This window comes from Astyanax mexicanus, chromosome 8 (genome assembly GCF_023375975.1).
Source record: "Astyanax mexicanus isolate ESR-SI-001 chromosome 8, AstMex3_surface, whole genome shotgun sequence".
NCBI lineage: Eukaryota > Metazoa > Chordata > Actinopteri > Characiformes > Acestrorhamphidae > Astyanax > Astyanax mexicanus.
This window is the reverse complement of record NC_064415.1, coordinates 51,778,341-51,797,591: the sequence shown is the minus strand read 5'-3', so window position 1 is coordinate 51,797,591 and position 19,251 is coordinate 51,778,341. Positions and strand designations below refer to the sequence as shown.

The window sequence follows — 19,251 nt, the reverse complement described above, 5'->3', positions numbered from 1 at the left end:
ATCTGTTCCAATAATTTTGCTCACAAGTAAAATGTGTGGGTTTAGGCAGAAGGTGTTGAATCTTTTTAACTGTGTATCAGATCAAGATGTGAATACCTGGAAATAAAAACTGAAATGTTGATCTTTTGTCTCATATTCATCTTTTAATGTCGAACCCAAAGGTTTTCAGTCTACAGCACTTTTACATGGTAAAAAGACCTTAAAAAAGAAGCTTATATTAGAAGCTTATATTAAATACACAAGCTGATTAAAAAAGTGTAATGTTTTACACTTGGGTAAGTTATACAACATTGAACATTGGCAATATTTCCAAGTTGCGAAAAAAAGATGTTTGGATGGATAAAAAAAATGGCTTAAGCCATATTCACCTCTTTATTAGTTTTATATTGCTTAAAATACAGTATATACTGATGTTAAACCTCTGTTTCCTTCATGTTTCCCAACAACCCTATAATACTACTGTTTACTGTTCCTCTGTTCTCTCCAGACCCCCAGCCTATCGAGAACTGGACTGCACACAAGAGCACACGTGGTGAGAAATGAGTGAAACAGGCACTAGTCTTGTTTTGCAGGACTGTGTTTCTCAGCCCTGGTCCTGAAGGATCCACTGCCCTGCACATTTTTTTAGGTTTTTCTACTCCAACACAAACAACTACAACTCAAGAAAGTGCTGAGGTGTGAACACGAAGAACACGAAATAGACCAAAATAAAGTATACTTATTTAAATTCAGACAATTGTTTTTTTTTTCCCAGCAATTAATTTTTTACTCAGTAACGAAAGGTTTTCTAGTGTAGCAAAGTAAATTACTTGTGTCAAAATGTACTTGAGTAAAAGTAAAATGACCAATTTTAAAAACTACTTAAAAAAATACAAATTACTCATAAATTATACTCAATTACAGTAACGTGAGTAAATGTAATTTATTACCTTCCTTCTGACAGACTGTATTTATGTTCGTGCTCACGCGCCATGCTCTGGCCTGAGACAATGTGCTCTTGTGTGGTTTATTGGTGCGCATTTTGGTGCGTTTAGGTTTGCCGAGGGAGAAAATGCTCTAAGTCTAACTGATCTGAACCAAAGAACCAAATTACAGGTGTGAAAACGCCTTAATATATCACTAATAAGCACAAAAAAGTCAACTGAAAGCATAAAAACACACAAGAACTGATGCAACACCAAGCACAAGATGTGGATGTCCATAAGAAATAAGCGATTATCTGCAAAAAAAGAGAATAGATGCTAAAATGGATAAAAGACTATGCAAAAACGCATAAAAATAAAGCAAGTTTGCGATTAATTGTGATTGATTAAACCTGATAGATATTTGTTGGTGTCTTTATGAGAGTCTTATAATGCATTATAAGTTAGCATCTGAGCTAGCATCGAGAAAACACTGACTTGCCTCAAACCTGAGGCTTTTTTTTCCCAGTGATTTCCTAAAATAGTCAAAATAGTCAGCAACTGGAAAATCATTAGGGCTGCAGGAACCGTTTTTTTTTTTTTTTTTTTTTTTTTTTGTCACGTTACATAAATTAGCATCTTCCTTCTTTGTTGAAGCACTGAGAAGACGGTGTTCTGGACGTGGAAAATGGTGCGAAATCCCTAAATGCTCTCAAATATTCAAACACGCTCTGTTGCGCTTATCAAAGAATAAAACCCAGCTTTTTTCATGGCAGCGAATTCGCGCGGTTTGACAAACGATACAAAGTAAACATTATTTTTTAAGTTATTAATCGCTATTTCTCCTCCTCGGCGCGATGAATCTTGCATGATCATGCATACAGGCTTTGTTCTTTATGATGTAGACAGAGGAAGAGAAAACAAAGAGTGCGGAAGAAGAGAATAAAGCTTATGTGATGAACTATAGAGCTTCCTATAGAGCTCAAAGGAAGCATGTGTTCGAGCCCCTGTGGCTCTGTCCAGCAGACCCTGGGGGAAGCTTCACACATGTAGACAGAGAGAGAGAGAGAAGGAAAAAGAGAGAGAGAGAGAGAGAGAGAGAGAGAGAGAGAGGCAAACATTGTTAGCCTCTCAAAGAGAGCAAAGCCTCTTAGACATGCCTGTTTGTCAGAGCAGGCCTACATGACCGCATGCTCATTCAGAAGTGCTATGTGTGACTGAGCCGCAGATGAAGAAGATGTGCGACAGCATGCTTTTTACACTTGTCTGTGTGTGTGTGTGTGTGTGTGTGTGTGTGTGTGTGTGTGTAGCGCCTGGGCGCACGCTACATATACTGTACTTAACCCTTTCAGACCCTGCATCCATTACAGTGGACATCAAGTACAGTATTTTCTTAAATTCTTAAATATTATTAAATGTTTTGTTGCACACAATACCATTAACACTATGTCAGAGCTGTTGTTCATCAGGATAGATCATAAACCAGCCAATGAACAATGAAGTTTATAAAGAATAAAACAGTAACTTGGCCCCGCCCACTACAAAACCACTGGAAAAACAGCAGTTCTAGAGCCATAGTGGCAAAGTAAAAGCTAATTTTCACTAATTTTATTACCGTGATTTAGAACAATTTTAATTTTAATTGTGTTTTTTTTGTTTACTGTTTATGAATGGTTTACGAAATGATGAAAAGGTTAATATAGAAATATATATATATATATATATATATATATATATATATATATATATATATATATATATATATATATATATACATATATATATATATATATATATATATACACAGGCTAACAATGCAATGGAAATTAAAAATATAAATAATAATAAAAAAAATAATAATAAATAAATATTTTAGTTAATTGGATTTATGTGCTATGTAGATTTTATAGTAGAATATGAGAGTCTTCTTTTCTATGCATTACAGACAAAAAAACACAGCATTCTTTTATTTTTTTATTCCATCACTGGAGATCAATTCTGGAGTTCAGGTCTGAAAGGGTTAAAATGCGTCTGTACAGTGCCTTTCAAAAGTGCTTAAATCCATTAAAAGTAAAAATCAAAGTCAAATTTATCTGGATTACAAACGACACTTACGCAGATTCATCCAGACAGTTTTCCTCCAAAAGCCAGTATGCTTTAAAGTCAGATATCATTATTTCTCAGCACATCTTTAGAGGAAATTAAAATATAAAGAAGAATGCTGCTGGCATAAATATTCAACCCGTATAGACTAGTATATGTGTCACGTCCTTACCCTGTTTCCCTGTTTCCGTCTGTTCTCATGTTTCCTCATGTCTGGTATTTTCCCACGTGATCCTGTGTGTTCCTACCGTGTCCCCGCCTCTAGTGTGCTCCTCTGTGTTTAGTGCCTTCATCTGTTTTTTATTTGAAGCTCCGCCCCTAGCCCAAGGTGTTTCCTGTTTCCCGTTCTTGTGCATCTCTATTTTTAGTCCGTGTTTTTCCTTTCTCAATTTGTTGGTCCTTGTACGTCGGAATTATTTTGGAATTAATTTGTCAGTGTTCCTCTTTGTTCTTTCTTTGCTGTGTTTTCTCAGTCCTGGTTTCTTTTGTTAAAGCTCCACTAGGTAGGATTGAGATTTTGTGCATCGTGGGCTCCCCCTACAGTTGTAGAGTGTAATAAATGTTTCAGGCGGATTAGTTTCTTTTTCTTAGTTTCTCGTTTTCTGGCTTTCACAGACATATTCGGTCTCTTTCCAGCTTCTGTCAGAGTGTCTGTCTGTATGTTAGTTTGTAAAGAATGAAGCAGTAGTCCTTGTAGAACTAAAGGTCGGAAAGCAGGTCGCAGTTCTCGCGAGCGTTGGTCGCGGCCGCCTCGGAAAACTTACAGAGTCTGGTTTGAGCTCAGACGAGCTCCGGCACAGACACGAGAGCACCGCTATTCCTCCTATTACACCTCAATGCAGCGCTGCAGTGAGTTTCAAGCTGTAATTTTACTTCTTTAAAAAGATCAAAAATCAAGGAAATCCTACCCAGTGCTGCTTTCAGTTTTGGTGTTTATTTTGTGTTTATTTTTGTTAATGAATTTACTTGTATTTTGCATTTGCACCCGCCTCCTCGTCCTTCCTGCACCTAAACTGCTCTAAATCCCGCCCAACGTGGATTTTATTCTGAAGTGGTTCACATGTGGTGAGAACATGATCTGGTCTCGATCCGACCCAGCTATCAAATGTACTTCTTTTTTGAATTGATTTAAACTGCTGATTAGGCACAGTTTCATCTAATATATATACAGCTATGAACAAATGCTGCATGTGCTGCTGCTCCATGCTGTTTACACACACAGTATTTGCTGCGTTCACTGCTCGCCTCTGCGCTGCACGTCCCATTGATAAAAACACTGTGTTTAAAAGCGTAGCAGCAAATTTTTAGTGTTCTGTGTTAAAACAGCTTAACACTAGAACACAGAATCTTCTCGCTAATAATTGACTTTATTACTCCCGCACCAGACAACTCTGACCAATCAGAGGAGGCAATAAGCTTGCATGGTTTAGTGGTGCGCACTAAAAACCAAATCAAACAGAGGGAGAAACGCTTTAAGTAAACAAACTTATTAACTGATCCAGATCATAGAAACTACAACTACAGGTGTGAAAAAGATCTTTTATACTCAGTAACTTAAGTTGTGTTCAAAAATCCTTACAATCAAGCTGAGATGTTTACAATAAATAAAAAAAAAAATTCCTCTATCAAGCTGTCATGCATTTTGTATTTTAATTTACACCGCTAATATAAATATAATAGCATTCTACATTTCTTACATTCATTCATTTTCTTACATTTAAATATCCACTATAAAGTCTTGCATTTTAAGAAGAACAAGTATGATTAATCACAGTTAATCACAGAATAGTGTTGTGATTAGTCTGATTACATTTTTAATCGATTGACAACATTAATAAAAAACTGAATCCGATGATTGCATAAACATAAAACCAAACAGGTGTTTTTTCAATGTTACTCAACTTTCACAGTCTTTTTTGCCCCTGTCCAAACTTCTTTGGAATATATTGCAGGCATAAAATTAAAGATGAGTAAATATTCGCAAAAATCAATAAAGTTTATTCATTTGAACATGAAATATGTTGTCTTTTTTAGTGTTTTCAGTTGAATATAGGTTGAAAAGGGTTTGCAAACCATCATATATCTGTTTTAATTCATATTTTACACTTTGTTCCAACTGTACTGGACTTGGGGTTGTAAGTCTCGGGTGATGTTCTTGGCTAGCCTTGTTTTGTAGGACTGTGTTTCTCAGCCCTGCTCCTGGAGGACCCACTGCCCTGTACATTTTAGTTTTTTTGTTTTTTTTTTCTCAGGAGAGGCTCAGATGTGTACAAGAACACATTCTGGAGGTGTACGTCCTTTTATAAATAATCACAATAATTTATCATTGTAATTATAATAAATAATCAGTTGAGGCACAAAAGATTATATATTTTATTTTATCATTAGAATCTATCTACTATCAGTTTAGTAGGATCCGTATGCTGTTGAGAAGAGGTAAGGCTGTTTTGTGTTGTTACAGGACTCAAGGCCAACAAGGCCACAACTGCGGTGGAAGAGTGACCCTGTGGATGGAACACAGTGGAACCAGCTAGCGATATACGAGCGTATGTGCTGGTAAAATCTCCTCAAATATATATATATATATATATATATATATTTATTTATACAGGGGTTGGACAATGAAACTGAAACACCTGGTTTTAGACCACAATAATTTATTCTCCTGACAGACAGTTCTGTTGGAAACAGGAGAGTTGAGGTGCACATTGAATTCTGCGTGATTTGATCAGCCGTGGTTTTATGTTTTTTGGATACAATCCGGGTTAGCACCCGAACATCCCTTTCAGACAGCTTCCTCTTACAGCGTCCACAGTTAATCCTGTTGGATGTGGTTGGTCCTTCTTGGTGGTATGCCGACATTACCCTGGATACCGTGGCTCTTGATGCAACACAAAGACTTGCTGTCTTGGTCACAGATGCTCCAGCAAGACGTGCAGCAACAATTTGTCCTCTTTTGAACTCTGGTATGTCCCCCATAATGTTATAGTGTGCATTGCAATATTTAGAGCAGAACTGTGCTCTTACCCTGCTAATTGAACCAACCTTCACACTCTGCTCTTACTGGTGCAATAATGTGCAATTAATGAAGATTGGCCACCAGGCTGCTCCAATTTAGCCATGAAACCTCCCACACTAAAATGATGACAGGAGTTTCAGTTTCATTGTCCAACCCGTGTATATGCTTAATGCTTTATAGATGATAAGTCATAAAATAAACATACAACACACGCTAAAAACATGCGTTGCACCACAGTTATTTCTGACGCAATGTGATTGGCTGGGAGATGCTTTCGTCAGCATCGTCAGCTATAACCAATCATCATTTCTGAGCATTTCTGAGTAGCTCATATAGAGAAAAACACTACTATTGCACTACTACTTCTATATAAAATCTGTGAACCCCTGCTCTAGTACAATGAAATAAAAAAAACATGGTTTAAAGAACAATTGAGTGACGTCAGAGCCAGTTCTTGTCCAGTCTGAATTTCTGTTTGCCAGAACTTGAATGGGTTTTGAAGATTTAAGCTGAAATCACTGCTATTCATTCAAAGAACTGTTGAGTATAAAGTACGTAATGAAAAAAATTACAAGTTGAAGTCCAGTATTCATTTGCTGCCGTGAAAGAACGCTATCATTATTGACAATGTGCAGAACAATGTGTGTGAACAATTTGTGTGTGCTTAAAGATAGAAAGAAGGTGTTTGGAGGGAAGAAGCGAGGAAAGCTGGGAGAGCAGAAGAAGAGTTGGAGTTAGAGGGTTTATGTTGAGAATTGAGTTGAACTGAGAATAAAAAGGCTGTATAGTGAAGCAATAACATGATCTAATAACATGTATGGCGACTGCATTATGATTTGTTTACCAATGCATTACAATGTTCTCTCTTTAAATGTGCAAATGAATATTAATGCCTTCAAAGTAGCTGATAAAATAATAATTTTCATCTGGAGTTTTTTTTTTTTCTCACTACAATGAAATTCAATTAGCATGTTCTGGAGATAATATTATCATCAATAAAACACTGGCTGTCATCAGAAACTTCAGGATGATTTCAGAACGTGTTTATTTGGGCGCGTCTAACTCGTAACCGCATGGAACTTGTTTAGATGTTTGTTTAAAAAATAAATTACGCATGATTTTTTGGCAATTGGACTTTTAAACAAACCTACAGGTGGATTTTTGGAAAGATTTTTGCTATTTTGGATCTTACTTTGGCTTCTTCAGAGGAATGACTATCACTATCATATCAATATACCAGCATCAGACTAAATGCTACTGATTTTATGCTTCATACCACCCCTACCAAACCAGCCCTATAGTCCATATCACGAAGGACAAAACCAGCAGGTTTCAGCACAGCTTCTTCCCCAAGACAATCAGGCTGCTGAACAACCAGTGATATTTTATCAATTCAAGGTATTCTCATTTAGAAGAATGAGACAATTCAATTATATATGCATAGTATAAACTACACTATGTGTGAAATTCTATATATTTATTTGTGTTTTTTGTGTTTTTTTACTTAAAGGGACCACACCCAAGTTTTTTACCTGTGACAACGGTTTGATTTGATTTGATGGTTTAATTACTCACTGCATCATTCAACCATTCAACATACAAGTTCCACGCTCCATTTAACCACTACAAGGGTCCTTTCTGTGCTGTATATACTTTTTGCGTGTTTTGAGCCACGCAAGGCATATATTTTTTTGTGCCCTCACGCTACCAAAAACATATTGACACACCCTCAACCAAAAACAGAAATAAATACATTGGGAAATAAAGAAATAAATGAATGCAGGAAGAAATAGTTATGTAAATAAATAGACAAATGAATCAAAGGAAAAGAATCAAAGGAAAAGAAAAAGGAAACCCATAAAAGTTAATAAAGAAACCTATAAATAACAATTTATTAAGGTGTTTCTTTTTATGTAAATGTACTTATTTTATATATTAGCTATAATAATTTTTTACCGTTTTGATCACCATATTACTTTTTATTGAGTGACATTTTTATAAATGTATTTATTTATTTATAAATTTATTACATTTTGGCAGTTTTGGTCCTCCATACAAAACACACCCATGTGTCACTTCTTAGCCCTGTCTCATGTCTCTGTGTGTCTTCCCCACGTGACCTGTGCCTCTCTGTGTCTCCTGTCAGTAGATTTCCACCATGTGTTTCTCATTTGTAGCTCCGCCCCTTCCCCAGGTGTTTCCAATTCTAGTGTGTTTTATGTTACTATAAATAGCCCTCCTCTGCCACCTTGTCCTCTGTCGGTCTTTGCACCTTCCCATGTCGTTTTGTCTCTCAGCGTTTCTCTGTGTTTTCATATCCCGTTTCCTAGTTCAGTGTTTATCTCGTTTTACTTCTAGCTCCTTGTTTATTTTGCTTCTTTTCTCCCTTGCCCAGTTTAGTTAATCCTGTCTTGTTTTAGTTCCTTGTTTGTTAGTATTTGGTTTATTTTATTATTTGGTTATCCTTGTTCTGTTTAGTTATTTTAGTCTTGTTTCAGTTACTCGTTTGTTTCTTTAGTCTCCCTGTTTTGTTATCGTTAACCCCTTATTTGTTTTGGTTATTGGTTATTTGTGTATCTTTGTTTCATGTTACTTGTTCCTTGTTTTCTTGTTATTTATTTATTAAATTATTATTTATTTTCACCCTACCTGCACTTGTGTCCGCCGCCTCGTCTCCCTGCCTGGGTCATCCGTGACACCATGACTAATTAACAGAATTAGCATGTACATACTTTTTGAATGTTCTAGCCACGTAAGACGAAAGAAGTATTTTTTTGTGCCCTCATGATACCAAAGACACATGGACACGCCCTAAATCCAGTTTTGTGATACATAATTAACCGGTGCACTATAGTTCACTAAAATAGGGTCCATAGAGTGAGTTATTCAGCATTTAAGGGCCTTTATACCTCTACACTACACTACTACAATACGCCACCAACAAGTACACTTAGAAGTACTTCAATACTAAGTCAGCAAAGAACTATTCCTGTTATATAATAATATTAATTATCATAATTAATTACTTTTCGAGTATTAAGCGTTCTCCTCCTCTGCCTACAGCGAGAAAACTAGCAAAACAAGCTTATCGGCCTCTCAGAAAGCTAAGCATCGCCAATCAGCGTGTAGGCGTTTGGAGCGCGTGGGCGTGTATATGTGCGTAGCGAGGTCAGCGTGTGCGTGCAGATGGCACTCACTCTGTGTGAAGTGCGGCGGGTTGTCATTAACATCTGTCAGCTTCACAGTGACTGTAGTGGTTCCAGAAAGCCCCCCAAGATGACCACCCATGTCTTTAGCCTGAAGCACCACGAGGTACTGATCCTGGGTCTCTCTGTCCAGGTCAGGCACGGCTGTGCGGAGAATTCCTGCGAGAGTAGAAGAAAAAAAAAGAAAAAGAGAGAGAGAGAGAGAGAGAGAGAGAGAGAAACAGACAGAGTTATGATTCGCTATATATATATATATATATATATATAATCTCCTCCTCATAGCCACCAGCTGCTTCTCAATATCAAATCTTTGTCATATTGTCACAGAACTTATATGGCCATATTTGCCACTGGCGCAAAATAACACCATCAAAGTTTTATATTTCTCCGTGTCCACTCACCGTCCAGTTTATTACCAACACCTGGCGAGTAGCTAAACTCACTGAGGGCACTCACTTTATGAGGGCAACCCTCAGGGCATTAAAAAAACATCCAACAGTTTGAAACACCTGGTTTTAGACCACAATAATTTATTGTGGCGAAAGACAGTTCTGGTGAAACAGGAGAGTTGAGGTGCACATTGAATTCTGCGTGATTTGATCAGCCGTGGTTTTATGTTTTTTGGATACAATCCGGGTTAGCACCCGAACATCCCTTTCAGACAGCTTCCTCTTACAGCGTCCACAGTTAATCCTGTTGGATGTGGTTGGTCCTTCTTGGTGGTATGCTGACGACATTACCCTGGATACCGTGGCTCTTGATGCATCACAAAGACTTGCTGTCTTGGTCACAGATGCGCCAGCAAGACGTGCACCAACAATTTGTCCTCTTTTGAACTCTGGTATGTCACCCATAATGTTGTGTGCATTGCAATATTTTGAGCAAAACTGTGCTGCTCTTACCCTGCTAATAGAACCAACCTTCACACTCTGCTCTTACTGGTGCAATGTACAATTAATGAAGACTGGCCACCATGAACCTCATGAACATCATTGAAAAGTTTATTTCAGTAACTCAGTTCGAAATGTGAAACTCATATATTTTATACGTAGATGTATCACACACAGAGTGATCTATTTTAAGCGTTTATTTATTTTATTGTTACTTTTGGCAGTGTAAAGTCCTGGAATTCCTGCTGGAAAATGAAATCTGCATCTCCATAAAAGTTGTCAGCAGAAGGAAGCATGAAGTGCTGTAAAATTTTCCAGGAAAAAAACACTGCACTGACTTTAGACTTGATACAGTATAACACAGTGGATCAACACCAGCAGATGACAGACATGTCTCTCCAAACCATCACTGATTGGTGGAAACTTCACACTAGACCTCAAGCAGTTTGGACTGTGTCTCTCCACTCTTCCTCAAGACTCTGCTCCCTTGATTTACAAATGAAATGTAAAATTTACTGATGATCAGTGATGGTTTGGAGAGACATGTCATCTGCTGGTGTTGGTCCACTGTGTTTTATTATCAAGTCTAAAGTCAGTGCAGTTTTGTTTTCCCAAAAAAATCTTACAGCACTTCATGCTTCCCTCTGCTACTGACAACTGTAATAGAGATGCAGATTTCATTTTCCAGCAGGACTTTGGCACACTGCACACACTGCCAAAAGTACAGATTGGTCTTATACACAAAGGCCTAACTTAAACCTAAAACAAAATTCTATATTGTAGAATCTGTAAGCTTTAAAAAATGGTATTTCATACCTTTCAAACAGTTTTCCTCAGCCTTTTGGGCATCGAATACTTTCATTTTCAGATTTCCGACAGTTAAAGCAGCTCATGTTTGACGAGTGTTAGTACAAGGTGTGAAGAGGTAGAACATTTATGAAGCTTGGAAATTTGATTTAGCTGACAGCTCCTAATTACAAACGGTGACATATCTCAGGCCTGATTTGCTAATCAAGGTCTGAGACCTTGTCAAAACACATCTGAGCATTTGCAAATTGTAGAGTGTCCACATGCCAAACTCTTGATTTCCCTTTATATTTTTCACATTACAAAACAGTGTTTTACCACCCAAAATCAGGACAAATCAACAACAAAAAAGGTGCTTTCTGACATTTACTCTGACTATTATTTAATTGCAAACAGAAAAAGTATCTGCCTTATAAAGATTTCTTTTGTTTTCACTTATTTGTCATTCTTAAACAAACTTTAATATCAAAGATAACCTGAGTAAACACATAAAGCAGTTTTTAAATGCTAATTTTATTTATTAAAGGAAAAAAAAAAAACAGCTGTCCAAACCAATCTAACTCTGTGTGAAAAATTTGCTCCAGGGTGCCGAGTGGTCCAGTGGTCTAAAGCACTGCCACTATAATTGGGAGATCGTTGGTTCGAATCCCGGATGCAGAGCTTTCAGATCTCAAATAATGCAAACAAAACAAGTTCATATTCATAAAGTTTTAAGAGTTTATAAATCAATATTTGGTGGAATAACCCTGGTTTTTAATTACAGTTTTCATGCATCTTGGCATCATGTTCTCCTCCACCAGTCTTACACACTGCTTTTGGATAACTTTATGCTGCTTTACTCCTGGTGCAAAGATTTAAGCAGTCTAGTTTGGTTTGATGGCTTGTGATCCTCTTCATTATATTCCAGAGGTTTTCAATTTAGTAAAATCAAAGAAACTCAACCATTTTAAGTGGTATTATTTTTTTTTCAGAGCTGTATATGTTGCCTTTAAGACAACATAATTTCTTTGGATCAATCATGCATTTTTCAGCAAGACAATGCAAAACCACATGCTGCACACATTACAAAGAAATGGCTGCAATAGTAGAGGGTCTGGGTATTAGACTGGCCAGCCTAGGTTCTTGATTTGTCCCCAATTGAGAATGCGTGCAGAATTCAGATACAAAAAAATTGTCAAAAACACCTTAAAAACATGTTGGAGGATGAACGGGACAAAATAATACCTGAAACACTTCATTACCAAGATTGTTCTGTGCCAAGAAGTGCTGTGAAAAGAAATAGCATCTAACAAAAAGGTAAAAACTTTACTTTTCCAACTTTTTTGGAATGTGTTACAGGCCTGAAATGTAGAAATGGATTTATTTTTTAATAAAAATAAATTTATTTGAGCTGACAAAACATTAAATATCTTGGGTTCATACAGTCTGCAATCCAATAAGTTAAAGTTAAAAGAGAAGTTGTTCTAATTTGATTCTGATTAGGAGTATTTATAAGGTACCAAACTTTATGGACTATAAGGCGCACCAGATTATAAGGCGCATTAAGCAAAACAAAACAGTCAGATAAGTCAAACTTTATTTAACTCATTACAATAACTGTCAACTAGGGGTGGGCGATACGGCCTTAAAATAAAATCACAATATTTTATGGTATTTTCACGATATTGATATTCTTGGTGATATGACAAAACACTGAATAAAAATATATATATTTTAAGAATACACTACTGCAACAAAATGAAAATTTAATTTCACTATTGCATACAATATTATATGGCACCTCCCTAACTGAGATATTAAAAAATACAAGAATTTCATCAGATTTGTAATAGAAGTCAGTGATCCAGTATCATCCAGTCATGATACTAATAATAATGCACTCCAAATATCTCCATATACCCAGAATTAAAGTAAAATAAATGATAAAAATACTGTCATTTAGAGCATTTATGCACAGAAAATTAGAAATGGCTGAAATAACAAAAAAGATGCAAAGTTTATATTCATAAAGTTTTAGGAGTTTAGAAATCAATATTTGGTGGAATTAGTGTTTTTTTAAATCACAGTTTTCATGCATCTTGGCATCATGTTCTCCTCCTCCACCAGTCTTAAACACTGCTTTTGGATAACTTTATGCTGCTTTACTCCTGGGGCAAAATTTCAAGCAGTTCAGTTTGGTGGTTTGATGGCTTGTGATCATCCATCTTCCTCTTGATTATATTCCAGACGTTTTCAATTTAATAAAATCAAAGAAACTCATCATTTTTAAGTGGACTCATTTTTTTCAGAGCTGTAGATTTAATATTAGGACAGTAATATTAGGAATATTTTGTGCATTACAGACATGAACAGCCTTTATATACAGTACTTTTCTATAACTGGAACATAATGTAGGTCTGAAAGGATTTAAAGATTTTAAGTTTTCCTTATAGTCCGAAAAATGTAGGTACTACTTTTATTACAAAATATTTGTCATTTGGCCAGTTGTTGTTATAATCCCCAGTACAGCTGTATAGGCTTTTATATACTCTAAATAAACCCGAAGCAAAGCTCACTGTGTTCCAGGCTGTGTTTTTTTTTTCATTTATTGATGTGTTTGTAGTCCTCATCACAGCAGCTGAATAGAATGGGGTTGCCTGACACAGCAATAATAAGCAGGTTCTGCATATTGTTTGGGCTGATTTTCAGATAGAACTGAGCGTATCATTGGCCTCTGTTTTTTTTTGTGTTTTTTTGGCTCACGCTAACAAGTTTCACACATTTGCATAGTTAAAGTTCACCCAAATGAACTCTACACAAAAAGTGAACTCCACAGCTGGGCTACTTTCTCTAACCGCACACCTGCAGGTGAAGGTAGCGCCTAACAAGCCTGGAGAGTGCAGAAAATATCCATAAACCATTTTTGAATCAGGTTTTATAATAACAAGTACAGAGCCCTGGAAACAGTTTTTGACCCCTTACAGATTTCTTTTTTTTATTATTTTTTTATTTTTTTTTTTTTTTGCATTTTTAGATTTTCAGATGTCAAACAGTAATAATGGATGGATGGATGGATGGATGGATGCTTTATTTATCCCAAAGGAAAAGTATTAACCCTTCAGACCCTGTGTCCATTATAATGGACATGATGTATTTTCTTAACTTTTCAAATGTTTTGTAGCACATAACAATTGTTGAGACCAATTGCTAGTCAGAAAAGGCTATTAACGAGCCAATTAAAAAGTTTACTAGCCAAAGAAACAATAGTTTAGCCCCGCCCACTGCACTGGAAAAAAAATAAAAATAAAAAATTAAATAAATAAATAAAATATCACTACAGTCAAAGAGGTAAACGAAAAGTGCTCATTTTACTAATTGTATATAATTTTTATAACACTTTTTTTATCATGTTTTCTTTAGTGTTCAGGGATGGTTTGTAAACAAAAAGGCAAAAAAAGGTTGATATCATATATATTAGAATATTAGAATCTTCCTTTGGGTGCATTACAGATGGAGAAAACATTATTATTATTATTTTATTTTTTTTTTTTTTCCCCTCCCTGGTACATAATTCAGGTCTGAAAGGGTTAAAGGGAAAAAAAGAGATCCAAAAAAAAAACTACCCTTATGTGAAAATGTAATTTCCCCGTATAAATTATTAATGAGTGATTGAAATCTATCAGTCTGGAAAAGTATGAAAAGGAATTAGTGCAAAACTGAAAAGCAAACACTACCATAGAAAAACAATGTAAATTTCAGAAGTGGATTCTGATTGGACAGTGATTACATTTAATTTTGCCACGAATATCTCACTGCTCCTAGATGAACTGCAATCCTGTGCATTGTGATTTGCTTGAAAATTGAGTTGAGTTGATTGCATTTTAAGGAGGTTTGTGTGAAATCCTGACATTAATTCAACATTTGGTTTTGAAAATGTAAATGTTCTGTAAAAGTTCTTGTGTATTGTTTTTCAATAAAAAGATCAAGTGTACTCGAAAAGCAAAATGTAATGCAATAGTGGTTTTGGTGGTTTTTCATTTTGGCACGTATTCTGCATATTAGTCTGGAAATATTCAATGTATTTTGTGGATTGCATTCACATTTTTTTTGTAGTGTTTGCTTTTCAATTTGGTTCTAATTGCTTTCCATGGAAAATGTTGCAAAGTCATTTCTAAAGCTTTTGGATTTTAGGAGACCACTATTTTTCACAAATTGAGATAAAATGGAACAGCGGTGAACCTTCCCAGGAGTGACCAGCCTACTGAAATTACTTCAAAAGGGCATGGACAACTCATCCAGGAGGTCCCAAAGAAAAAAAATAACAGAGCAACATCTAAAAAAAAACTTCAGGTCTCAATTGCCTTTACTTTTACTAGCAAAGCTCTGTCAAGTTCTATAATACAGAATTACATTCATTCACTTATAGCACTTTTTTGGCTGGTTTACTGACTCCATTGGCTACATTTTCTTTAAAGGAGAACAAGTGCTCTAAAACTGTGCAAAACATAAATATACTGTAAACCTTTTGCTAACCATGTGACCAGAAGTGGGGTTTACTTTTCTTTTTCTGAAGGCTCAGAGATATCTAGGATGGACATCACACAGCGAAACGAGTGTATTGTGGTCAGGGAAATCAATATTCCAGATCTTTTTGGAAGAAACGGATGACGTGGCTCCAAGAAAACAAAGCACACCATTCAGACTGTTATCACTGTACACCTGCAGGGCGGAGGGAGCGACGAGCTCGGCCTCGCAATGCGGCTGGTGAGCGTATAAAACATCCATAAAATATTACGAGTCAGGTTTAATAATAACGAGTATATATGAGGAAGACCTTTGTGAGCGCCATGGTTCGGCATGCTAATTTGCGCTAATGAGTAAAAGAGAATACCGCGCTATGCATGCAGGACAGAATTAGGTTAATATGCTTGATTAGCATTCAAGCCCCTTCAAGAAAAAAAAAAAAAAAAGCCCTCTCGTTCATATCAGCATGGGGTTCACAAATGTCAACAAAATTAATTAGGTTTCATTAGGCGGCCAAATGGAATCAAAACACAAAGGAAGTCCATTATCCACGTAGACAGAGGCACAATACGCCGACTGTTACACAAACACGCCGCGCGCACAATGCCGCTAATACGCATTCTCATACAACACGCCACCCCACTATCTCGCTCTTTCATTCTCGCTACTCCCTCTCGCTCTCCTCTCTCTTTCTTTTCTTAAGCACCCCCCAACATGAGCTCTCTCACAAAAAAAAAACAGACACACCAATGAGCTCGCCTACACACACTCACCCACGCTCACACAAACACACAGCTAGTGCTAGCTCTGTGTGTAAAATCACTCCCGCTCACACACGCCGGCCGCCAGCCAATCAGCCGGCAAAGCACAGAGGAACAGAAGTGATTTTTTCGAAAATGGCCACTGTCCTCTACACCCCGACCCCCACCTACACCCCCCCCCACCCCCTCACTACACCACCACATTCACCCCCCCACCCCACCATCCCACTCCCATTCTGCTTAAAAGCCTCTTCTCCCGGCCTTCGCTGAAGGGCACGACAGCCGCGGTCCCCGGTGCGTTTTAGGCACCTCAGCTAATAACCCTGAACCTTCGGTGACATCTTCCCTTTGAAGTAGCATCTTTTTTGTTCCCCCCCCCCAAAAAAAAATAGAAAAAAGAAAAGAAAAAAAAAAGCCTTCCGAAGAACGTCACACACACACTGTAGCTTTGCAGGTTATATTAATATAAATATATATATAAATATATATACACATTTCTGACATATCAGGCTGGATTAGCATGAGGAAGCAAGTAAGAACAGAAGAAAGGAAGAAAGGAAGAAGGGAAGGGAAGAAAAGAAAGGCTAAGGTGGGCTGGGTTGGACAAGGATGAGGATGAGGCTATGAGGGAATGTGAAAGGTAAACAAAAAAACAAATAAAAAAGAAAGAAGTAAAAAAAAAGAAAAAAAAGTTCTCAACCTGGTTTCAGTTACTTTACAAGACAACAAATAAAAGAGCATTGTTAGATGAAACTAGTGGTCCTTACAAAAAAGATAATAAATCAGTAATCAGTAATAAATCTGATACTTACAATATATACAGTAGCTTGAGACAAGAGTCAGGAGATGTGACTCTGAATCAAGCGGCACTTAAAACACATTTTGGCTTTTTAAAAATAACCAGTCAAATCTTGGTCAAATAATAACAACATATTAAACTTCAGTAAAGATGGTGGTTATAGTGTGTTAAATACCACTGTTTTACTGTTTGAACTGTCCTTGACTGATTGGTCGATAAGGTAGTTGTTTGTTTAGATTTTTTGTATTTATTCACACACACACAGTTAGCTAACTTGTGACACAACAATGACATGCCTTGGACTTATTTGATCCAAGACTTGATTTCTGCCTCAAGTCAGGATTTTTCATTGGCCCTAACTGACATTTGACTCACCATTAGTCTACAACTAATGTGACTCAACTGACTCAAATTCAATGTTTAAGACATTTAGGTGCCAATTTACAATAAGACTACCTTTATAAAGGGTTTATAAATGGTTTACAACTAGTTTATTAATGATTAATATTATTATATTAATATTATAATATGATTATTAATAATCAGTTATAACATATACATAGAAAAAAGCAACAATATAGATGGCTGTGGGTTCACTATTTGGAAAACAACAGGCCGTTGTTGCCCTTTCTATGTATGTGTTATAACTGATTATTAATGATTTTTAAGGCATTTACAACCTAATTAGTAACCATTAATAAATTCATTGTAAACCATTTATGAACCCTTTATAAAGGTAGTCTTATTTCAAAGTGGTACAGATATTTAGTACAAAAATGACCAAAAAAGATTTGTTGGTTCTAGGTAAAAATATGGTGCAACATTTTTGCAACCTTATTATTAAGTAATGTAAATTTAAGATGTGGGTCCCACTTTATAATAAATGTCAGTAAGTACTATGTAGTTACACAGTAACAATCCATGTAACTACAGTGTAACTACTGAAGAAGTACACATTGTTACAGATTAACTACAGAGGTACAGGTTATGTAATTATACATGTGTATTATTTATATATATATATATATATATATATATATATATATATATATATATATATATGATTTTGGGTTAATTCAGGGTGAGTGTACTTACACAAGTAATAGAGCAAGTGTACTTACACATGTGTAATAGTGTGTGTGATAAGTTGAGTATAAACACACACTATTACACATGTGTAAGTACACACACATTGTTACACACATGTAAGTACACTAAGTAAGTAACTACACTCACCCTGGTACACATGTGTACTTACACAAGTCAAACCCATGTGTAATTACATAACCTGTACCTCTGTAGTTAATCTGTAACAATGTGTACTTCATCAGCAGTTACACTGTAGTTACATGGATTGTTACCATGTAACTACATAGTACTTAGGGACACTTATTAGAAAGTGGGACCAAGATTTTTAGTAAAAATGAACAGAAATGCTTCCATGGTTTTATGTAAAATCAGTGCAAAATGCTTGCAAGCGTGTTATTAAGTTATGTCAGTTTAAGATTTTTAGTTAAAAATGACCAAAAAAGATTAGTCGGTTTGACGTACAAATATGGTGCAACCTTATTATTAAATAATGTCAGTTTTTAAGATTTTAGTAAAAAAGACCAAAAATGTTTCTATGGAAAATGTTTCTATTGCACGCATATTATTAAGTAATTTGAGTTAAAGACTTTTAGTAAAATTTACCAAAAAAGAATAGTGTGTTACACTTAAAAACAAGCTTGCAAAAACATTGCACTTTGTTTTTAAGTAAATATCGCACATAACATTTTTATGTTTCTTTGTTTAGCAATTGTGCTAGGTAGTGAAAATGCTAATCTAGGGTTTAGTAACCTGGTAAGTATTCACATTCCTTCAAAATTTAAGGAATGCTTACTTTAATATTGTCCTACACAAAATGCATGCTAACTATCTGTTCCTCAGTTGTTAAAGCATTATATTCACTTTTTTTTTTTTCGTTTCAGCATAACGTTGCTTTTTGTGTTTTTAGACAAAAACAAAATGGCATTTTATTCATTAGTCATTTTGGATAATTAATCAATATAAAAACAGCGCAAAGAACAACAGCCAGATTAAGCAGAAAAAAAAAATCCAGCAAAAATATAAGATAAACAGAAGATTTATTTACGATTAATGAGATTTCAATAAAGCTCCATCATGCAATATTTAGTTGTAAGTGCACGCAGTTCTAGGCTGTGTTCCAAACTTCCCGATGTTTTATTTATTTTATTTTTTTTTACTCAACAAATTCAACT

At 35.8% G+C, this 19,251-nt stretch overlaps 1 protein-coding gene across 2 annotated transcripts in view; it reads right to left on the bottom strand.

Annotated features, from left to right (window-relative positions):
• The window catches only part of LOC103025951 (uncharacterized), a 379,123-nt gene that overhangs the window by 145,383 nt on the left and 214,489 nt on the right, over positions 1-19,251 (bottom strand). For both annotated transcript variants that reach the window (XM_049482198.1, XM_049482199.1), the window contains exon 7: positions 9,222-9,389. In XM_049482198.1, the coding sequence (XP_049338155.1) occupies positions 9,222-9,389 (168 nt within the window). The remainder of the gene's footprint in view (positions 1-9,221; positions 9,390-19,251) is intronic.